Source organism: Coloeus monedula (genome assembly GCF_965178545.1).
Source record: "Coloeus monedula genome assembly, chromosome: 6".
Taxonomy (NCBI): domain Eukaryota; kingdom Metazoa; phylum Chordata; class Aves; order Passeriformes; family Corvidae; genus Coloeus; species Coloeus monedula.
In genome coordinates this window covers 24,973,574-24,991,519 of record NC_138786.1, presented here as the reverse complement: position 1 = coordinate 24,991,519, position 17,946 = coordinate 24,973,574, and the positions used below count along the sequence as shown (strand labels likewise).

Here is a 17,946-nt window from a genome sequence, read left to right as displayed (position 1 = left end):
TGCCCAGGCAGGTGGGGCCGGGAGAGGGTGCTGGGAGGGCAGCGCTGACTCCTGTCGTCGTTTCCCATCACCTCCACATTGGCGTGGGTCTGGGGTCGGCCGTGGGGTGAGGAGGGGTCTGAGGGAAGCCTGCCGGGCCGGGATCCCCCTCGTGGCGGGCACCGGGGGCCGGAGGGAGGCAGCCCTTTGAGGAGCTGCCTGCTCGGCCCAGCCGTGAGTTCGACTCCTGTCCGTGAGTTCGTTCATCTGTGTGCTGTGCCGGCCAGCTGACCTGCAGGAGCCGCCCTGGTGTGTTGCAGCAGGAGGTTCCCCAAGGCCGGCTCCCACCCAAGTGGAGTGCTATGGTCTCGCTTGTGAGCGTGGCGTGGGTAACTCTCCCTGGGCTTAGAGGGTGGCATCACCTCTGTTCGCCTTGGCATCCGTCTTTCTTTTTCAGACCGATCCATCTAGCTGTTTTCAGTCACCCATTCCTCTGAAAACCTCTATCTGAATAATCCGGACCTCATCTTTTAAGTCGTCGGAGCGTTTCAGATGACACCAGCTGTTTTCTAAATGCCAGGGAGTTTGCCTGCCAGCGTTTCCTTTTGCAACGCCAGGCCCCGAGTGCAATTTCCCCTGGGGCAGGGCTTGTACTTGGAGCACCAGGAGACCTTGCTGGCCCGCCTCCTCTTGACTGCTTCCAAGTGACTTGGGACACAATTCCAAGGACCAGCTGTGGGTTTGCAGTGATGTTTATTCAATTGGTGGAAAAAGGAAAGACTGAGAGCCTTGCAGAAGGAAGAGAGAAAAGAGCATGCCATAAATTTTCCACTTCTCTGGAGTAGTACTTGGGTGTTTTGCCTTTCTTTACAAGTAAGTGCCCTAGATTTCATAAGAGCCAGAAAAGTAACTGTGCTGATGCTCTTTGCATGCAGTGAAATGCTGTGTTAGAAAGTGGACATGAGAAACCATTCCACCTAATTTTGTTTGAGACCAATCCTTTGCTTTTACCAGCATGGGGTCCCTGGAAGGTGGACACCCATGACAGGTCATTTGCTATGGTGTCACCATGAGCATTGTTTAAAAAAGTGACATAAGATGCTTATCTTATCCTCAGAGTTAATCACAATTGAGAGTATAAGTGACAACTCTGTCTCTTACCAAAACAAAACTGAACCCAACTCTTTGGCATAGATACTCCCTAATTCAATTAAGTTCTGAGTTTTTAATTCCATTATCAAATTAATGTACATTAATGAAGGTCAGAAAAAGCAAACACCTGTCATCCATTAATAGTCTATATCCAGTGTTTGCCCTATGTTATATTTTCATGCTCATTTCTGTATTGATATCCCATGTGCATTTAAGATAGAGCATCTAAGATAGATGCTGTCCATGTGGGACCTGGCTACCACCAATACTGATTGCAAAGCAAGAGTACTAAATAGCATGGCTGTTGGAATACTTTCCTGGAAGGCTGGAATGGCTTGGGGAAGATGGGATGCTCGGGTAAACGAGGTTGTAATGATAGTGATCTTTTTGTTAATTTTCCTAGTATGGGCAGCTTAGCAATGGTCATGGGACAGCAGGAGGTCAGATAGCATAGATATCTTTCATCACTAGGGTTTTATGTTTTGTCTTTTTTATGGAATACAGGCTTGTTTTCATGTGCATGGCAAACTCTAGTTGCTCTAATGGTATGTACATCAGTAGTGAGACTAAAGTAGCCCAAAATATTCATGCTTTGGACAAAGATTCTGGCAACAAGGAGGCAGAACACCTAATGGTATTGCCAATACCATGAAGCTGATCTTAGTTACAATATAGCTTTACCAGACCCAGTGACAAGACTGCTTTATTCTGTGGGAGAGAACCATGTCCCATAACTGAGGCAGAGCCTCAACATAATTGTACATCTGACAAAAGGCATCATAAAAATAAGCGTAATATCCTGCCCGTGCAGAATTATACTCCTCTGACTTTGTTGCATACTGTAGTTTGAAGAGTGTGAGACAGTAAATACATTAAAGAATATTTTCTCAAATTAGTCTTTCTCTGGCTTGCTCAGAGTACCATCTGGACACTGAGCTGTGGGATGTCAGGCCAGTGGCGTTTTTTATGTGCATGAATTGTGTACTATCTGCTGTTCTTGCCCTTAGTGGATAATAATTACAAAAATATCTGGTGATTTTCTAGAGAGAAAGCAAACTTGGTGTTAGTCATCGACACAAACAATGTATTTAGCATGTGGCCTCATCTTGAGTACTGTGTGCAGTTCTGGGACTCACATTTTAAGAACGATGTTGAAGTTCTCCACTGTGTCCAGAGTTTGGCTTGTCTAGGCTGGAGAAAAGCAGGCTGAGGCATGACTTCATGGCTCCCTACAGCTTCCTGAGAAGGGGAAGTGGAGACGAGAGGTGCTGATCTCCTCTCCCTGGGATCTAGTGATAGGATGCGTGGGAGTGGTTTGAAGCTGCACCAGGGGAGGCTTAGACTGGACATTTCAAAGCATTTCTTTGCAGAGAAAATGGTCAAACACCAGAACAAGCTTTCTAGAGAGGTGGCCAATGCCCCAAGCTGTCAGTTTTTAAGAGGCATTTGGACAATGCTTTTAATACCAGCCTTTAACTAGGTCAGCCCTGAACTGGTCAGGTAGTTGGACTAGGTGCTCGATGTAGGTCTGTTCCGTACAAAATAGTCTTTTCTACTCTTTTCTATTCCATTCCATTTCTAAAAAATGCTAACTGGGTTAGCTCCAAGAGGGAACTGTGTAGGTTACGCTGTGTGTTCTCTGCGTGGGGGACAATACTGCTGAGAAACAAAAGGGGTGGGGACAGGAAGCTCTCATCTTTGCTGGAGATAACTTGGATAACAGCATCAAAATTTTCTTTGGGATCCTATGACGAAGACTTCTGCAGGCCTGTAGAAGAAAACTGTTGATCACTGTCAAGATATGAAGGATGTTTTTCGATAGTAGATTTTCTTCACAGAAATCAAGCTTTTGAGGCTTCAGAGGCAAGAAGGGAAGTGCTATGATCAGTTATTCCTCTTGCTGTTTTTTGCTAATGGGTACAGTTCGAAGACAAATGCTGTGTTATTACAAAAGTGCCTGATGAGACTTTAAGACTTGCTAACTGGGTTGATGTACATGTCCAAAACCATTGTGTTAGTGATTATCATTTTTGTGTATGGCATTCTGATACAGGGTGGCAGCAACTAAACTTTGTTACTGTTCAGCAAAAAAGCAGAGACTGAGTGTTTGCTGTTTTTCTGGGTAGTTTTTCTGTGCATTTTCTAGTATGTGAGAAAATCCGAAACTATAGTTATAGTGCAAAAAATAGTAGCACCTGAAACCAAACCCTACAGAAGGCATGGCTACGTACAGCTATTCTAGGACCTGTGTTCATAGCCAGCATTGTTACTGGTAGGCCTGAAGCAGGGGACCCTACTTCTCCAGAGATAAGGGATAAGGTTCCCCACGCAACATGGCCGGCAGACAGCAGCCTCCTTTGCAGGTGCTGGGGGAAGTGCTGGTACCTCCCTCTGTGTTGGTAAGAGCTCTTCCTTCCCCATTCTTGTCAGCTTCGTCGTGTAGGATCTGGTACTCTCTGAGCTGCTCTCGAGACTTTGTTACCTACCAGCTTTTGAAGTGCCTTTTGTTGTTAAGTTCCAACACCAGGTACATTTTCTTATGGAAATGAGTTTTGAATTTTTTTTTTTTTTTTTTTTTTTGATTGCCGTGTTTGGGCCCTTACCAAACAGCTTTAATAGGCCAATTTGGTGCTCTAGAAACTATTGAGGGGCGTATGATTTTACGTGCTGCCCGAAATAAACAACAGGCAGACAAAGACGGATCGCGCGTTTCAGGCGAGCGTGACCCTCGCAGCCGCCTCTCGCTCCAGGGCAGCCGGAGACGCTGCTCATGCAGATGGCCGGGGAGGCCGGCAGCGGCTGGGCAAATGCCCCGAGCCCTCCTCGGCCTTCCCCTGCCGCTGCCGCTGCCCCTCCGCGGCGAAGGGCGGCGGCGGCCACCATGGCCGGCGAACTCGGTGCCGCTCCGTGGGGCCGGGCTGAAGCCGCTGCCCCCCGTTCCCGCCCCGGTTATGAAACCGCGGGGGAGGGGCCAGTGTGCCCGCCGGCCGCGGCGGCGCCGGGGGAGCCGAGGCCGCCAGAGCGCAGGTGAGAGCGGGGTGGCCCTTCCGCCCAGGACGCGGGGGCGCCGGGCCGGGCCGGGCCGGGGGCTGCGGGGCGGCCCCGCGCGAGTCCCCGTGGCGCCGGGTGGGGGGCGCTGCCTGGGGGAGAGCCTGCGCCGTGCCTGCCGAGCTATATGTAACACGGGCAGATATCCGTGACCGCCATTCAGGAGTTCTAAACGAGCTCAACGCGAGCACAGGCTCAGCCTAGGGATGCTCTGCGGGAAAGAACTGCAGCTACGGACGGCGTTTGGCGCACAGCCCGCCGCCTGCAGAGAAGGCCGTGGGAGGCCCATGCTTTTCCTCAGGGGCTTGGTGGCGTCATGGCCGTCATAACGCGGGACACGAGTGGCTGAATCCCACCGGTCAGAGGAACAGTTCAGGTGTGGTTGCCAGGCGGTGCAGGAGCCCAATCCACATGCCAGGTGGTGGTTGTGAGGAAAAGTGGCTGTTATGCAGGAAGTACCTTCTGAGCCCATTTGTTGCAAGGCCAGTCAACCCTGGCCATCGTTATAAAAACTCTGACCTTTCACTTAGCTGAATCTAAAGAGCTCAGTGTGAGCTACTAGAGAAACAGTTAGGGTATTATGTGGTTTCACAGATGTACTTTGTGCAAATCTGTGGGTTTCAGGCTTAAAAGTCTGGTAGAGGCACATCTGTCAAAACATATTCTAGTGCTTTAGGATACGTTAATTTTCATATGTGAACAAAGAAGATATTTTTGAACCTGTTCCTCTCTTCTGTAGAGAACAACAAAAAGCTAGAGTCGTGCCAATGAGAGAGGATACAGGTCTAATCGCTACCTTCAGACTACTGGGATGTGTTTCATTCCAGTTTTCCTCTCTGTTCTCTGGTTAAAAGAATGACAGTCTTACCTTCCATGCTTTGTTTGCTTTCAGGGGTCAGACAGAATGGCTCCAGTGAACCAGCCAAAGGACAAGAAACGTGAGAGGGCATGTCAGCATTGGCCAGAAGAGGCAAAATCAGCTGGGAAGAGGAAGCGGGACTATGGGGAACGAGGGAATGAGAAACAAGAAAAGAGGTTGTTTGTGAGAAAAACATCTAAACCATCAGGGAAAATCGGTAACATTTCCTCAGATCCTTACTCTTTCTCCCTACCAGATTTACTGCAAATGACAGGCATTGACTAGTTGAGGAGGGAGAATGCCAAGAAGCATGTTCAGACATGAGTGTTCAGATGGGGTTAGATGTTGAACTAATAGGTAGACTTGTATTGGGGTAGTACATTCTCCAAGTTTCTGTCTAGTGAGTGTGTGTGCGTGCATGAATGTTTTAAGTTTTGAGACTCCATACCCCTTGGTAAAAGCCTGAAGCACTGAAGATGCTGTTACAGCTCATTTGAGGGTGGTTTTGTGGAATTCCTGTATTACCAGATCTCTGCTTTAGTGTAGGACAGACCAATCTTGTAATACATTGTTTCTCTCATGCAATTCAGAATGCAGTTAGTAGTCCTAAGGTTGGTGTCCTACAGCATCCAGTCTGAATAGGTATTTGCACCCCATTCTTTCCGTGTTCTAACTTCTACTACAGTAACTAGGAATTCTTCCTACCTATGTTCAGACTAGAATGGACAGAATTTCCTCTAATTACTTCTCATGGCATTTTTTTCCTTTAGTGTCTAACTTAGGTAAAAAGAAAATCTCAAAAGATTTTTGATGTAATGTGGACTTGTCATTAATTTCTAATATACTGGAACGTTTAATGCTTTGCATTATCAAGGAAATTGTCTAGACTTTACCTACAGCAACTTCATAGAATAATTTAGGTTTGAAAAGACCTTTAAGATTGTAGAGTTCAAGTGTTAACCCAGCACTGCGAAGTCCACTGCTAAACCACATCTACACATCTTTTAAATATCTTTAGGGATGGGGACTCATCCACTTCCCTGGGCAGCCTGTTCCAATACTTGACAACTCTTTCAGTGAAGAAATTTTTTATAATAGCCAATCTAAACCTCTCCTGGTGCAAGTAGAGACCCTTTCCTCCTTCCTATCACTTGTTACTTGGGAGAAGAGACCAACCCCCCTCTCCCTACAGCCTCCTTTCAGGTAGTTGTAGAGAGCAACATGGTCTCTCCTCAGCCTTCTTTTCTCAGATAAAACCTTAAATTCTATCAGTGGTTTAGGAGATCACTAGGGTTATTGCCTTGTGTGGAGATACTATGAGTTTTCTGTACAATTCTGGCTTAAGTATCCAGAAATTACTGAAGTGTTTTTCAACAGCCAAAGATATAGGAGTTCTATGATTTTGCACATTTCTGTTGTGTGGTCTGTAAGTCCAAACTTGGAGGAGTTAGCAGGGTGAACAGTGACTGTGGAGGCAAAATGTTCTGTTTGAAAGGAGTTTTGTGTATAATTGTAGATAGTTGAAACACCTTCTGTAGTTAACTTAGCTACATTATTTTATTGTAACTTCAGGGCCTCTTTTTCATATTTGGTAAGCATCTACCAATTCTGTAAGATACTTCAGAAAAATGAGGCTTATCATATTTTTCCCTTAATCCTTTCTTAAAAAGGTGAAGACCTTTGTATTTGAGCTTTTCCACTCTGTGTTCCAGTTTGTATGTGTTTGGAAATTTTTTTTTTTTCTCCTGATCCAGATAGAACAGTTTCCATTTCTTACAATTAAACCGCCTTTTAAAAGGTTTATTTCAGCTGATTCCAAAAAGGCCAGAAGCTTTGTTTCTAATAGATTATCCTTCATTTTAAAATGGAATCTGAAAAAAACCCTCAATTTCTGTTTCCTCTGAAGAAGGAACTGTGGATACTAATTCTTCAGTGAAAAAAAGGAATTAGAATAGAAATACTTTTGTACCTATTTCAACAGGTGTGACAAGTATTTGCACTATGTTGGCATGTGAACAAAGAAGTGTGCATTTCTCCAGCATTGCATTAAAGAAAGATTTAATTTAGGTTCTAATCCAATAGAATGATCCATGTGTTTCAGTCTTCTGTTTGTGGGTTTTTTTTAAAATAGATGTCCTTAAATGAATATAGCATTTATGTTTCTTAAGAAATGCATTTGACATTTATATCCCCTGGGGTGTTACAAACCATTGGTGTGGGGACTGAACAGATGTAGTTTTAACATAAAGGTCCCTGAAGATAAAAACTTGGAACATGAACAAAATGTAGAAACAAGCTGTGCTCTCAGCAAAAATGACTCCAAACAGAAAGGTTTTCAGGCCATGAGGTGTCAGCAAGTCTATTATCAAAAACAAAACTCACAGCACTGTGGGCAGACTGTATGGGCTACAGCATGAGCAGACAGAAAATTCTGATTCACAGGCAGGCATTTCAGGAACTGTGCGGGAGCTCATCTTGCCATACTTGGGAAATTTTCAGGTGTTCCTGCTGATCACACGTATGACCTTTCTTTTGCTGTATGCAGGGGCTTACCACCTCTCATGGCATATTTCCAAGTTGCTGGGGCTTTGGATAGCAGCATTGTGTTTTGGGTATGAAACATTCAAATTGTACGCTGTCCAAGAGCTGCACCACCCACCTGTGGCATTGCTTTAGTCCTTTCCTGTTGTCTTTGATAAATCTTTGGCAAAGAGAAGGAAGCTTTAACAAGAGGAAGCATACACAAAGCTGTGGTGGGCTATGGGATGCACTGGACTCCCTAAGTGCAGAAGCTGCTGCACCACAGATGTGTAAGAATTATTTCGAGGCTTTTATCTTGTGGCTGAAGCTTTTCATGGATGTAGCAGCAAATGCAGATGTCTTCCTATATTGTTTAGTGAATGAGCATGACAGGTGTTGCTAATGGGTAAGTTTTACTCTTTTCCTCACTAGCAGGTTGCAGTGGAGGTGGGTTTGTGATGAGAAACAAGAGAGTCCTTTCCTCTCAGCTGGAGCGGCGGTGCAGCATTGTTCATTATGTCTACCAGAAAATGCTGGGAGGCCCCATTCAGGCACAGCTCAGGCAGGTGAGGAGTGTCTCCTTCCAGACCTGTTGGACATCTCAGCTCCCTGCATAAAAAGATCTTCAACACAAGCAGAAGAACTTTAAAGGGGCCTAAAAAGTTCCTCACATGTACAGTTTGTGGCTCCAAGTCTGGTGCACCCTTATGTTTCTTAATCCTGTAAAATGCAAGAGCTGAGATGGCTTTCCCTTTTGGTTGACCCAGCCCTGTCGATTTTTATCCTCTGTTAATTCCGTACTTCCTTGAATCATATTTAAACCTGCCCACTCTACCAGTTGAGTTGTTGCTCAGTGATACTTTTGCACGCTGATCTGACTTTGCATGCTGTTTTGTGATATTGTTCTTGTATCCACTCTACTTCGCTCATCTTGTCAGGTTAGGTGTTGATTTTTTTCCCCTTCACAGACATAGCCATCCAGTCCATAATGTTTTACTGTTTCACAGACCTGTATGCCTTTAATTTGAAAATTAATTATTTCTGTAACATCCATAGGTGGGAAGCACCTGAGAGAGCTTTGTTGTTAAGAATTTTGTGTGAACATACTAATGACAGTTAGAAATTGTTAGCATTCCTCATTCAGAGAATCTCAGGGATGCTTGCAAAAGTCATAATTCTCTTTACCTTTTTAACAGAGACTGGAACTGGCTTTTCTACGTTCTCTTTCCTCATACTGCCTCTTTCGAAGAGCAAGTCCCTTTGACAGGAGAGTGACATGCCTGGAATGGCACCCAACACACCCCAGTACACTAGCTGTCGGTTCCAAAGGTGGAGACATCATCCTTTGGGACTGTGAAGTACTTGCTAAAACCTGCTTCATAAAGGGGGTAAGCCTCTCTATGTGAGGAAGGGGTGGGAGGGAAAACTGGAGTACTATGAAATACTGCAGATAAAAACTGAGGTCTGTTGTGAGACGCACATAAGGGTCTTGGGTTTCAGAGTAGCCAGTTACGGGTAGGACTGAGATGCAACAGCATGTCTATTCCCAAGTCCCAGACTGTTCTAGCACTGGAGAAACATGAGGCATGGTGATTAAGTTCATAATGAAGCAGCACTTGGTGTGTGCTCAGTGGAAAAATAATGCAGCAACTGCTCAAACAGTTACCTTAAAGGGATGCCAGAAACAAGTAGGCAGAGAGTTTAGGTCTCTTTATGTCTGGTTTAGGTCTCGATCTTTCTCTGCTCACCTTTTATTGTGCCAGATGAAGAAACATCTTTGGGGATAAACAAGGGGCCTTTATCTCAAGTGAGAAACAAAGGTAGAATGAACGGTTTGTACAGCTGGCATACCCCCTCATTGTTGTATTCAGCCATTTCCATTCCAGAAGGGGCTCAAAGACTTTGTAACTTGTATCACCTTTCTAAATTAAGACAGATACACATTGAGAGGTCTATCCTCCAGAAATTCCAGAGTCACCTTTCTCTTTTTGTAAATAGTGTGGTGCCAGACAGCAAGGGAATACCTTGCCCGGGGACTGAAGGAATTGCAGATTAGTCCTCCAGGAGGGCTGCTCCCGGTTTAGACAACCATCATATGGGAGACATGGTTATCTTCTTTCCTTCTTAGAGGACTGTGGTGTGTTTCACTGTTACTATTAAAGACATAGCAGTGACTGCAGACTTACAGAACACACTTTTCTCCTTCCCCATCACTCAGTGGATTTTTCTTTTGTTCATCCCCTTCCTTGTAGATGGGAGCTGGAGGGGCCATCACAGCAATGAAGTTTAACCCTTTTAACCCTAGTCAGCTGTACACTGCGTCAGTTGCCGGCACTACCACCCTGCAGGATTTTAATGGCCATACTGTCCGGGTCTTCACCAGCACCGAGGACTGGGAGTAAGAATACAGTAATGCTTTGGGCCTCTGTGTCCTGCTGGCAGAAGCACTACAGAGAGCAAGAGAAACAGAGAGAGAGATGTTTGTCTCTAATATGTGAGAGCTGGGCTTCCGCTTCCCTGTATACATGTCCTTTATCCTCTGAATTTCAGAGGCTCATTCTTTTTATTTTTCCTTGAAATGGGGTAGTGGGTAGGAAAGAGCTTTACACTACTGGGGAGGGACTCTTTTATGATGCTTACTTCCTGTTGTACGTGAGAGAGTGGGGGTCCAGTGGATTTCCTCGGTTGTCTGTTCTTAACACATCACAAAGCTCTCTGCCGTGGAGACCTTCTAACCTCTTCACCTGCTAGCAGTGCTGCTTCTTGTCAGATGGTTTTTACAGGACAATTCATAGTTGCCTCCATGCTTCTCCACAAATGCCACTGACTTCAAGCAGTGCCTGCCATTAGGGTCACACCAATTCATCCCACCAAGCTTCTGGTGCTTATCTAAAATATCAAAATTAAGAGTCTGTGTTCATTCAGTAGTGAGTGAAAAGAGGAGATGAGTTGTAGAAGATGCTCTCAGAATTATCTTCTTAAGACTGTTGTTTTTTCTGTGGACTCATGTGGAAGCCTGAGCTCTTCAATTAGTTACTTGAGTTCTGTGCTTGAAGGTAAGTGAGAGAATTTGAGTTAGCTTCCACTTTACTTTCCCCCACCCAATTCCTTCTGAGTGGCAGCTTTCATGCTTGCTTTTTAATTTGGCTGTTCAGCTGCAAACTTGCAATAGGGCAGAAGGTGAACCCAAGTCGTGCTGGGATGACTGGTCAGGTGAGCAAGGAGAGATAAACGGGGTCCTGAGACACGAGGATCTTGTGTCCCAGTGGGATACCTGTCACAACAGTGATGCCTGGATTTGACAGGGCATGCCATCCTCCTACTGCTGTGAGGACTGGCAGGCTCTATGGGCAGGCCTTTTTTTATCTTCATTGGCCTCTTGAAACCTAGTATTTACAGTGAGACTTTACTAAGTAGTTGTTCTGTGAGCAGCAAATGGACTGCACTTGATTACCAAAGAGTTTGGGGACTCCCAGCTTGCTCTCTTTTCTTCTGTATTTGTGTAGGGTTTCCACTTTTCCTCAGGACACAGGCTGGGGGAAAACAACATAACAATAGTAACAGTACAACATAACATAGAACATAAGATTCCTGTGCCATGGGGTTAGCAGTAAGATTTGCACTTGGTTTCTCCTGCATGTTGGTACCTTGAGAAAGACCAGATACAGCACTGGAAGCAGCCTGTAGGGAGCTAGAGAATGTAGTCTCTGTGAGAAAAGCTTGGTACTGGGCTATCAAGAGATTTTATGTGGTTTATGCATGGAATGGTGCTGGTTTTGCTGTGATCTCCTAAGCATGGTCTGAGCCAGGTGGTTCACTGCAGATTAGTCTTACCCCTTTATAGAAGCAGCAGTGCTTGCTGCTAATGAGGTTTGCAGCCCAAAGTGGTGAGGGTGAACTTGAAGGCTCGGAATGTATGTGCTCAGATTTGAAACAGGTTAGAAAAAAAGAGTTCTTGTGTACGTGCTCTGCCAGAAAGCAGTGCTTGTACCTAGAGAAACTGGCAGTGTATTCCAGGAGGTGACTGTTGAATTAAGATTTTGACTTCCACTCTAACCTTGATGTCTCTTGGCTTTGTGTGTATTTCAGAAAGGGCCAGGAGATTCTCTCGGAGACATCAAGTTCAGTCCTTATGAGGCAGAGAAGCTTTATGTGGCATCAGGTGATGGCACCCTAAGTCTGCAGGATCTTGAGGGCAGAGCGGTGCAGGTGATCTCTCGTGCCCTGGACTGTGGCCATGAGCATCATAATGTTTGGTGAGAAGAGGGCACTGCAAGGTTAATTCTCTGTTCCTTGGGGTTAATGCTGCATTGCTCCTTTAGATCTCTAACATCATCATCTCTGCCAGTGTTAGGAGACTCTTGGTATGAATTGGTCCCGTGGGGGAGCTTGGAGACAGGATCCTGGTTGCTAGGTAGCCACTAGGGTTCTTAGGCTTTTACATTAGCTGAGCATGCTGCCTGCATCTTCCTGTGTTGCTTTCTGGTGATGCCATCTCCCATCTTGCAGATACTGACAGCTTTTCACTTTAGGAAGTGTGAGGTGAGAAGAGCAGGGTAGCTTCCTCCTCTTCATTGTTGTCAGTAGTCTGTTTTGTCAGTGGCAGTTCAGGTAGCATAAGGAAAGCCACACAACATTCCTGCACAATCTGAGTTTCAGGTTATTGAGTTTACCCTGTGGCCCTTTTGCAGGCTTCAGGCTCACCATGTTCATTTCCATGGCCTTGAATTCTTAGAATAATTTATCTTGCAAGTGAAGCTTTTGCTACAAGTTCCCAAAGGACCCCAGCTTTATTCTCACTGCCCTTCTCCTCCCAGGAGAACTGGAATTAAGATGTCTTTGTCAGATAAGTTTCTATTCAGTTTTGTTTCCTGGAGCATGAAGTTGAGACAGTTTGGTGTGTAGCTTTTCAGTCCAAAGCTTCTGTCTTTACTGCTGCTTCAGTGTTCTGTGGAAAATGTAATTTTAAAGCTGTTTCTCCACATTTGTCGAAGTCCCAAGGATGTTCTGATCTTTCCCAAGGTATATTCATGTGCAGGTACCAAGTGGTTCTTCAGCCTCTATTATGTTCCACTGTTGCAATGTGTTACACTCCACCTAATAAGCACTTTGAAATTACTTTGAAGTTATTTCACATCAGTCACCAACAGAAAGCATTGCTGATAAGCCGTCCTTCTTCCTGATACTCAGGCCCACAGCACCAGGCAAGAGATTGCAGTTACAGTCTGTTGCAGTATCCCTTATCAGGGATGAGATGTGAACCAGAACTCCACTGCCTCCACTTTTCTGTAGGAAGAGCACTGATTTGTGTCTTTCTCTCTAGTTGCTGGTACTGCAGTGTGGATGTTTCTGCAAGCTGCCATGCAGTGGTGACAGGTGATAATGTGGGCAACGTGGTCCTGCTCAGTACTTCCGGTGAAGAGGTTTGTATGGCTCCATGCAGCATCTCCTCTACAAGAATCTTCATGGCTCATGTGCTTTCCTACTCTACAGGGACCCTGGAAAAAGGAGCCAAGTGACTTGCAGCTCAGGAGATGAGTCCACTCATGTCTGGGTGGTGAGAAGTCCTCCACTTCTGCCACCCAGCAGACATTTTTACATTGTTGAGTGTTATAATAATTCCTAAACAAGGAATTATTCATGTGCTACCATTTCCTTAAGAGTATTTGCTACTAGCCAGAGTAATTATAGGGTAACCTGAAGATGTGAGCACCCTCTGCCAAGAACCTTCACACGTCCAGAAACTTAGTGCCCTGATGGGAATCATTTAGGAGGTACTGCTCTGCTGTACACTCTTCCATGACCTGGGGGTAGGCACGGAGCAGTAATGCAGCGAATATTGGGGATGGAAATTGCACTCCTGCCGTTGGACACTAGAGGGCAGGCAGAGGCAGACTGTGAGCCTGGAGTAGTAGTGAAAGAGGAGAGAGGGCTGGAGTTGGCCCTGCTTCAAGAGCCTGCTGTACTGTCACACTGTCACTGCCATCTCTCCTGCATGTAAGGGTAACATCTGTAAAAGTTTGCCACCCAATGAGCTGTGCCCAGTAGTGGGCAGAGTCAGGAGTGCTCCAAGTGACTTGTCCTTATTCAGGGTTAGTTGCTGACTTACTTTTTTTTTCCCCTGAAAGAATGTGACAGTCTTTTCTGCAGTTGGGAGATACCCATTATTCTAGGGAGGATGGGCCAGCTTCAGCCTTTAGATTAGAGATAATCTTCTGGCTTTGTATAGAAATTTATTCATGGCCACTTTGAGGTTGTTATTGTTGTTAATTGAAATATTTGTCCTACCCTCATGTTTCTTTGGTGACATGTTTCTAGAAGCCACTTAATCTCCTCTCACTTTTTTTACTTAGATAAACAAAGCAAGGTTTTTTGGTTTTCCACACGAAGCAGTTCCTTCCTTCTCATTATCTTGGCAGCACGTTTTCTCTACGTGTTCCAGTTTGTTTAAATCTTTCTGCACATGGAAGTCTGGCACTGCTTAAAGTCTTCCAGATGTGATGTTGCTTTGTATGGTGACACTAATACGTCCCTCCATGAAAGCCCGGGGTTGTGTTTTCTTTTCTCATAGCTGTAATAAATTGATGGATCTGAGTTCTTCTAGAATTAAATAGTTATTTCCCAAGGTCATTCTTTTTCTTTCTTGTTTCCAGTCAATACACTCTTGGTGTATTTTAGAAGTTTTGTTACTCTATAAATGGAAGACCTCTTTACTTGCACTAGTAGATAATCATTCAATTTCTTTACTCCAGATCTTGATTTTTTTTTTTTTTGGCATGATTTTCTGTTTGCTGCAGATCTGGAAGCTGAAATTGCACAGGAAGAAAGTGACTCATGTAGAGTTTAACTCCCGATGTGAGTGGATGTTTGCCACAGCATCTGTGGATCAGACAGTCAAAATCTGGGACCTCAGAAACATCAAAAACAAAACAAACTTTCTTCATCTGCTTCCACATGAGAAACCTGTTAATGCAGGTGAGTTAAGGATTTCATTGCATAGATGTCTGCAGAGAGTCCACTCAGCTCAGAGTCCACTCAGCTCAGCTTTTATTGTGGTGGCAGTGGTAGGTTTTGCTCATATTCCAAGTTGCATAGTAATTAAAGCAAAGAAGCTGTTGGAATGTGTGGCCAGAGGCAGGGAGGTGGCTAGGGCAGCTGCAGCACCTTCTTAAGACTTGCTGTATAAACTGTGACACTGTACCTTAGAAGTGAAGCAAGCAATGAGCAAGTTCCTTTCTTTGCAGTGTTTCCTCCTGTGATTCTGAAGTGAGAAAAAATATTATTCTTAGGTAATCCAGCACAGTAGGTTTCATCTTAGTTTTTTAAGAGTTTTGAGTTTGTTTGAGACAGGTAGTCTGTCATGTCAAAGTCTTGTCTGTTGGGGGACATAGCCATATTCACATCCCAATTAAAGAATTTATTTAATTAAAGAAACAGTAATGGATTTTCAGTCAGCAAAATGTGACACTAATGTTTCTTGTCAGTCACAGCACTGTGATCTTTAGTTTGCCTTATTGTCCCACTTTCCTAGCTTACTTCAGCCCAACACATGGTGCCAAGCTTTTGACCACAGACCAGCACAATGAAATCAGGGTTTACTCATCTTCAGACTGGACCAAGCCACTGCATCTGATTCCACATCCACATAGGCAGTTTCAGCACCTCACACCTATTAAGGTGAGTTAAATCTAAGATCATCATCATGCTTGGTGGTAGCAGCCCTCTGCAAATCAGAAATGGTCTGATTTCTGGTCAAGACACTACACTGGTGGGTGGATATTTACACTGCTGCAAGCACTGTTCCTCAAGCTGTGGGTGGGATACAGTAAGAGTTGCTCCCAGTGTCAGTTGTCTGGATTGTGTCAGTGCTGAGCTCTGTCCCTTTCTCTAATCTTCCACGACTCTGTTTTCTGATCAGGCAACGTGGCATCCTCGCTATGACCTCATTGTGGTAGGTCGCTACCCAGACCCCAAGTTCCCCGGGTACACGCCGAGCGAGCTGCGAACTGTGGACGTGTTTGATGGAAACACCGGCGAGATGGTTTGTCAGCTCTACGATCCAAATGCTTCTGGCATCATCTCGGTGAGCTGAGCGCTGCAGCCAAAAGAGCTGTCAGTAACACTGCTCTCTGTCTGAAAGAGGCGTGGGTTAGGGACTAGAACCATATCCAGTTTACTTGTGACAGACTCATGCTGTCATGAGATACGGCTGCCAGCTAAAACTGCTGACTCAAGCAGGGCTAGTCCATGGTCCTTTGTGGGGTTTTTGTGATACTCTTAGGAAACACTGTTTTTTCCAGATGGTTTGTTGCTGTTATATAAGCTGTGGTGCTCTTATGATGTTACATAAGCAGTGGTGCTCTTACAGACTCTTATGTTTTCATTTTCAGCTCAATAAATTTAACCCTATGGGAGACACACTGGCTTCTGGCATGGGTAAGTAAAGAGAACCTGGGGCACTAAACATGTGTGGGTTCTAGCCCCAGAAAAGGGCTGGCTTGTTACTCCAGATTCTTTCAAAGAAAGTTGTGAGAGAAGTTTTCCCAAATCCCACTCGCTAGTAGCCCATTATGACTTCCTATATTGGTGAAAGAGATCAAGACCTTCCTTTCAGTCTTACACCTTTGCACTTGGGAAACAGGTTGGTAGTCACCTCCTGTGAAACATTCCTGAGAACATCAAGTCTGGAGTGGGAAGCCTCCCCGCAGCCGGGAGCTGCTGCCACCTGCCGGCCCTGAAACAGTAGAAGGAAACAACGGAGGAGGGGAAAGCCTTTTCCAAAGCTAGACTGTACCGTTTCCCTCCGTTTAATTTCTCTCATTTCCTAGACCGCAGAGCCAAGATTAGTCAGTTTTTCGCAGGCTGTGTGGGATTAAGTTAGCTGTAGATTTAGGTCTTAGACCTGTGACAGATGAGATTAGGACTTACTTGTATTTCTTAGTTAGATCAGAGTTCATGGCTATGTGGAGATCGCATCTGCAATAACTATTTTTGCATCCTCTATACTTTGGAAATACCTTAGAACAGAAAAAGTCTTTTGAACTTCTGGCATTTAAGTGACATAGCCTAAGGTATTATGATTGATGTAGAGTTTCTGATACACAGCATTTTTCTTCTCAGGCTTTAATATTCTGATCTGGAACCAAGAGGAGATGGCGGCCAAGAAGCACGAACATCTTTTGAAAGCCATGACAGACAAGGAGATTGAACCATGAGAGAACAGGGGATTGGAAGCTGGAGTTCATCCAGACGTGGAGGGCAGAGGCAGGCAAACCCTGGCACAAGCAAACTCAAAAGCTAAGTTAATGTCTGGGGAGGTGGAGGAGATGAGAACAAAAAGCAGTGATTTTAAACCCCAGGGAAGGAAGTGAAAAGAGAGGGATCTAGAGAACTGATTTAGTATTTTGATCCTTTCTGAATCCCAGGGTCCAAACTTAGTTGTTGGCAATGGGCAGTATAAGCCATGCAGGGAATTAGACTTTGTCTTTCCTCCCTGGATCTGATCTTGCTTCCCTGATCCTCTTGGCCTCCCCTTTTAGAAAGCTGTGTCAGTACTGGGTTCCTCCAAGTGGAGTTACTACTCATTTTCTGAGGCACTAGGAAAACTTCAAAGATGTTCCCAGATCTTGCTGAAGTTACTGCTTTCAGCCTACCATATCTGATTGTCATCACTTTTCAGAAGTTACTGTTTCCTGTAGACTGTACTGGAGGAGCTCATGACAGGGTCCCCAGCCTGTTCTAGCCCAACCAAGTTGAGAAACCATTTGCTAACAGGATTGACATCCTGAAAAGATAGAATGTTCACAGGGGTGAAGTGATGGATAGCTTGGGTGGCCTAGGAAACACCAATCTCTCCCATATGCAAGCTTGGAAAATGTGTGTTTGTCAAGACCTCAAGCTTAGCCTGTTCTCTGCTTGTAGCTATTTAACTGGACCACAAAGAACATAATGCCAGAGGTCTCTATCATGGATTTCAAGGACATTATGGAGCTGGACACCTACTGATTCTGTAGTTTCTATTTTCAGAGATCTAGGCTGTTCCTTGCCAATGATTAGGTAATTTTTTTCACCCATGCCTATGTGCTTCAGAATGTTGGGTAAGAGTGTTATAAAGCAGAAATGAGGGATTTCTTCCAAATACCCCTGCTCAGAGTCAAATCTCAAGACTATTGTTAAACAGTTACGTTTTGCTTTTTCTAGTTTGTTTACAAGGCTGCCTGGGGCCTTGCTGCTGTCCCAGAGGTTGATGGATGGGATGGGCTCCAGGCCTGTGCAGATCCTCCATATTCACTTTTATAGTTCTGCAGTATTAATATCAATAAAATTTTGTACTAAACTAAAATTCTTTGCTAGAGAGAGTGGCTGCTTTGAGGACACTGTTGAACTAC

General features: G+C 44.9%; 1 protein-coding gene across 1 annotated transcript; it reads left to right on the top strand.

Moving 5' to 3' along the window:
* Positions 1-104: 104 nt before the first annotated feature.
* On the top strand, positions 105-17,900 carry DDB2 (damage specific DNA binding protein 2). The gene is given in 13 exon segments (XM_082284022.1): positions 105-852; positions 5,072-5,255; positions 7,994-8,124; positions 8,755-8,946; positions 11,648-11,814; positions 12,882-12,981; positions 14,356-14,533; positions 15,090-15,235; positions 15,477-15,641; positions 15,949-15,994; positions 16,679-16,767; positions 16,770-16,850; positions 16,852-17,900. Coding segments are annotated over 12 exon segments (1,545 nt in total). The 5' UTR covers positions 105-852; positions 5,072-5,083; the 3' UTR covers positions 16,930-17,900.
* Positions 17,901-17,946: the final 46 nt, after the last annotated feature.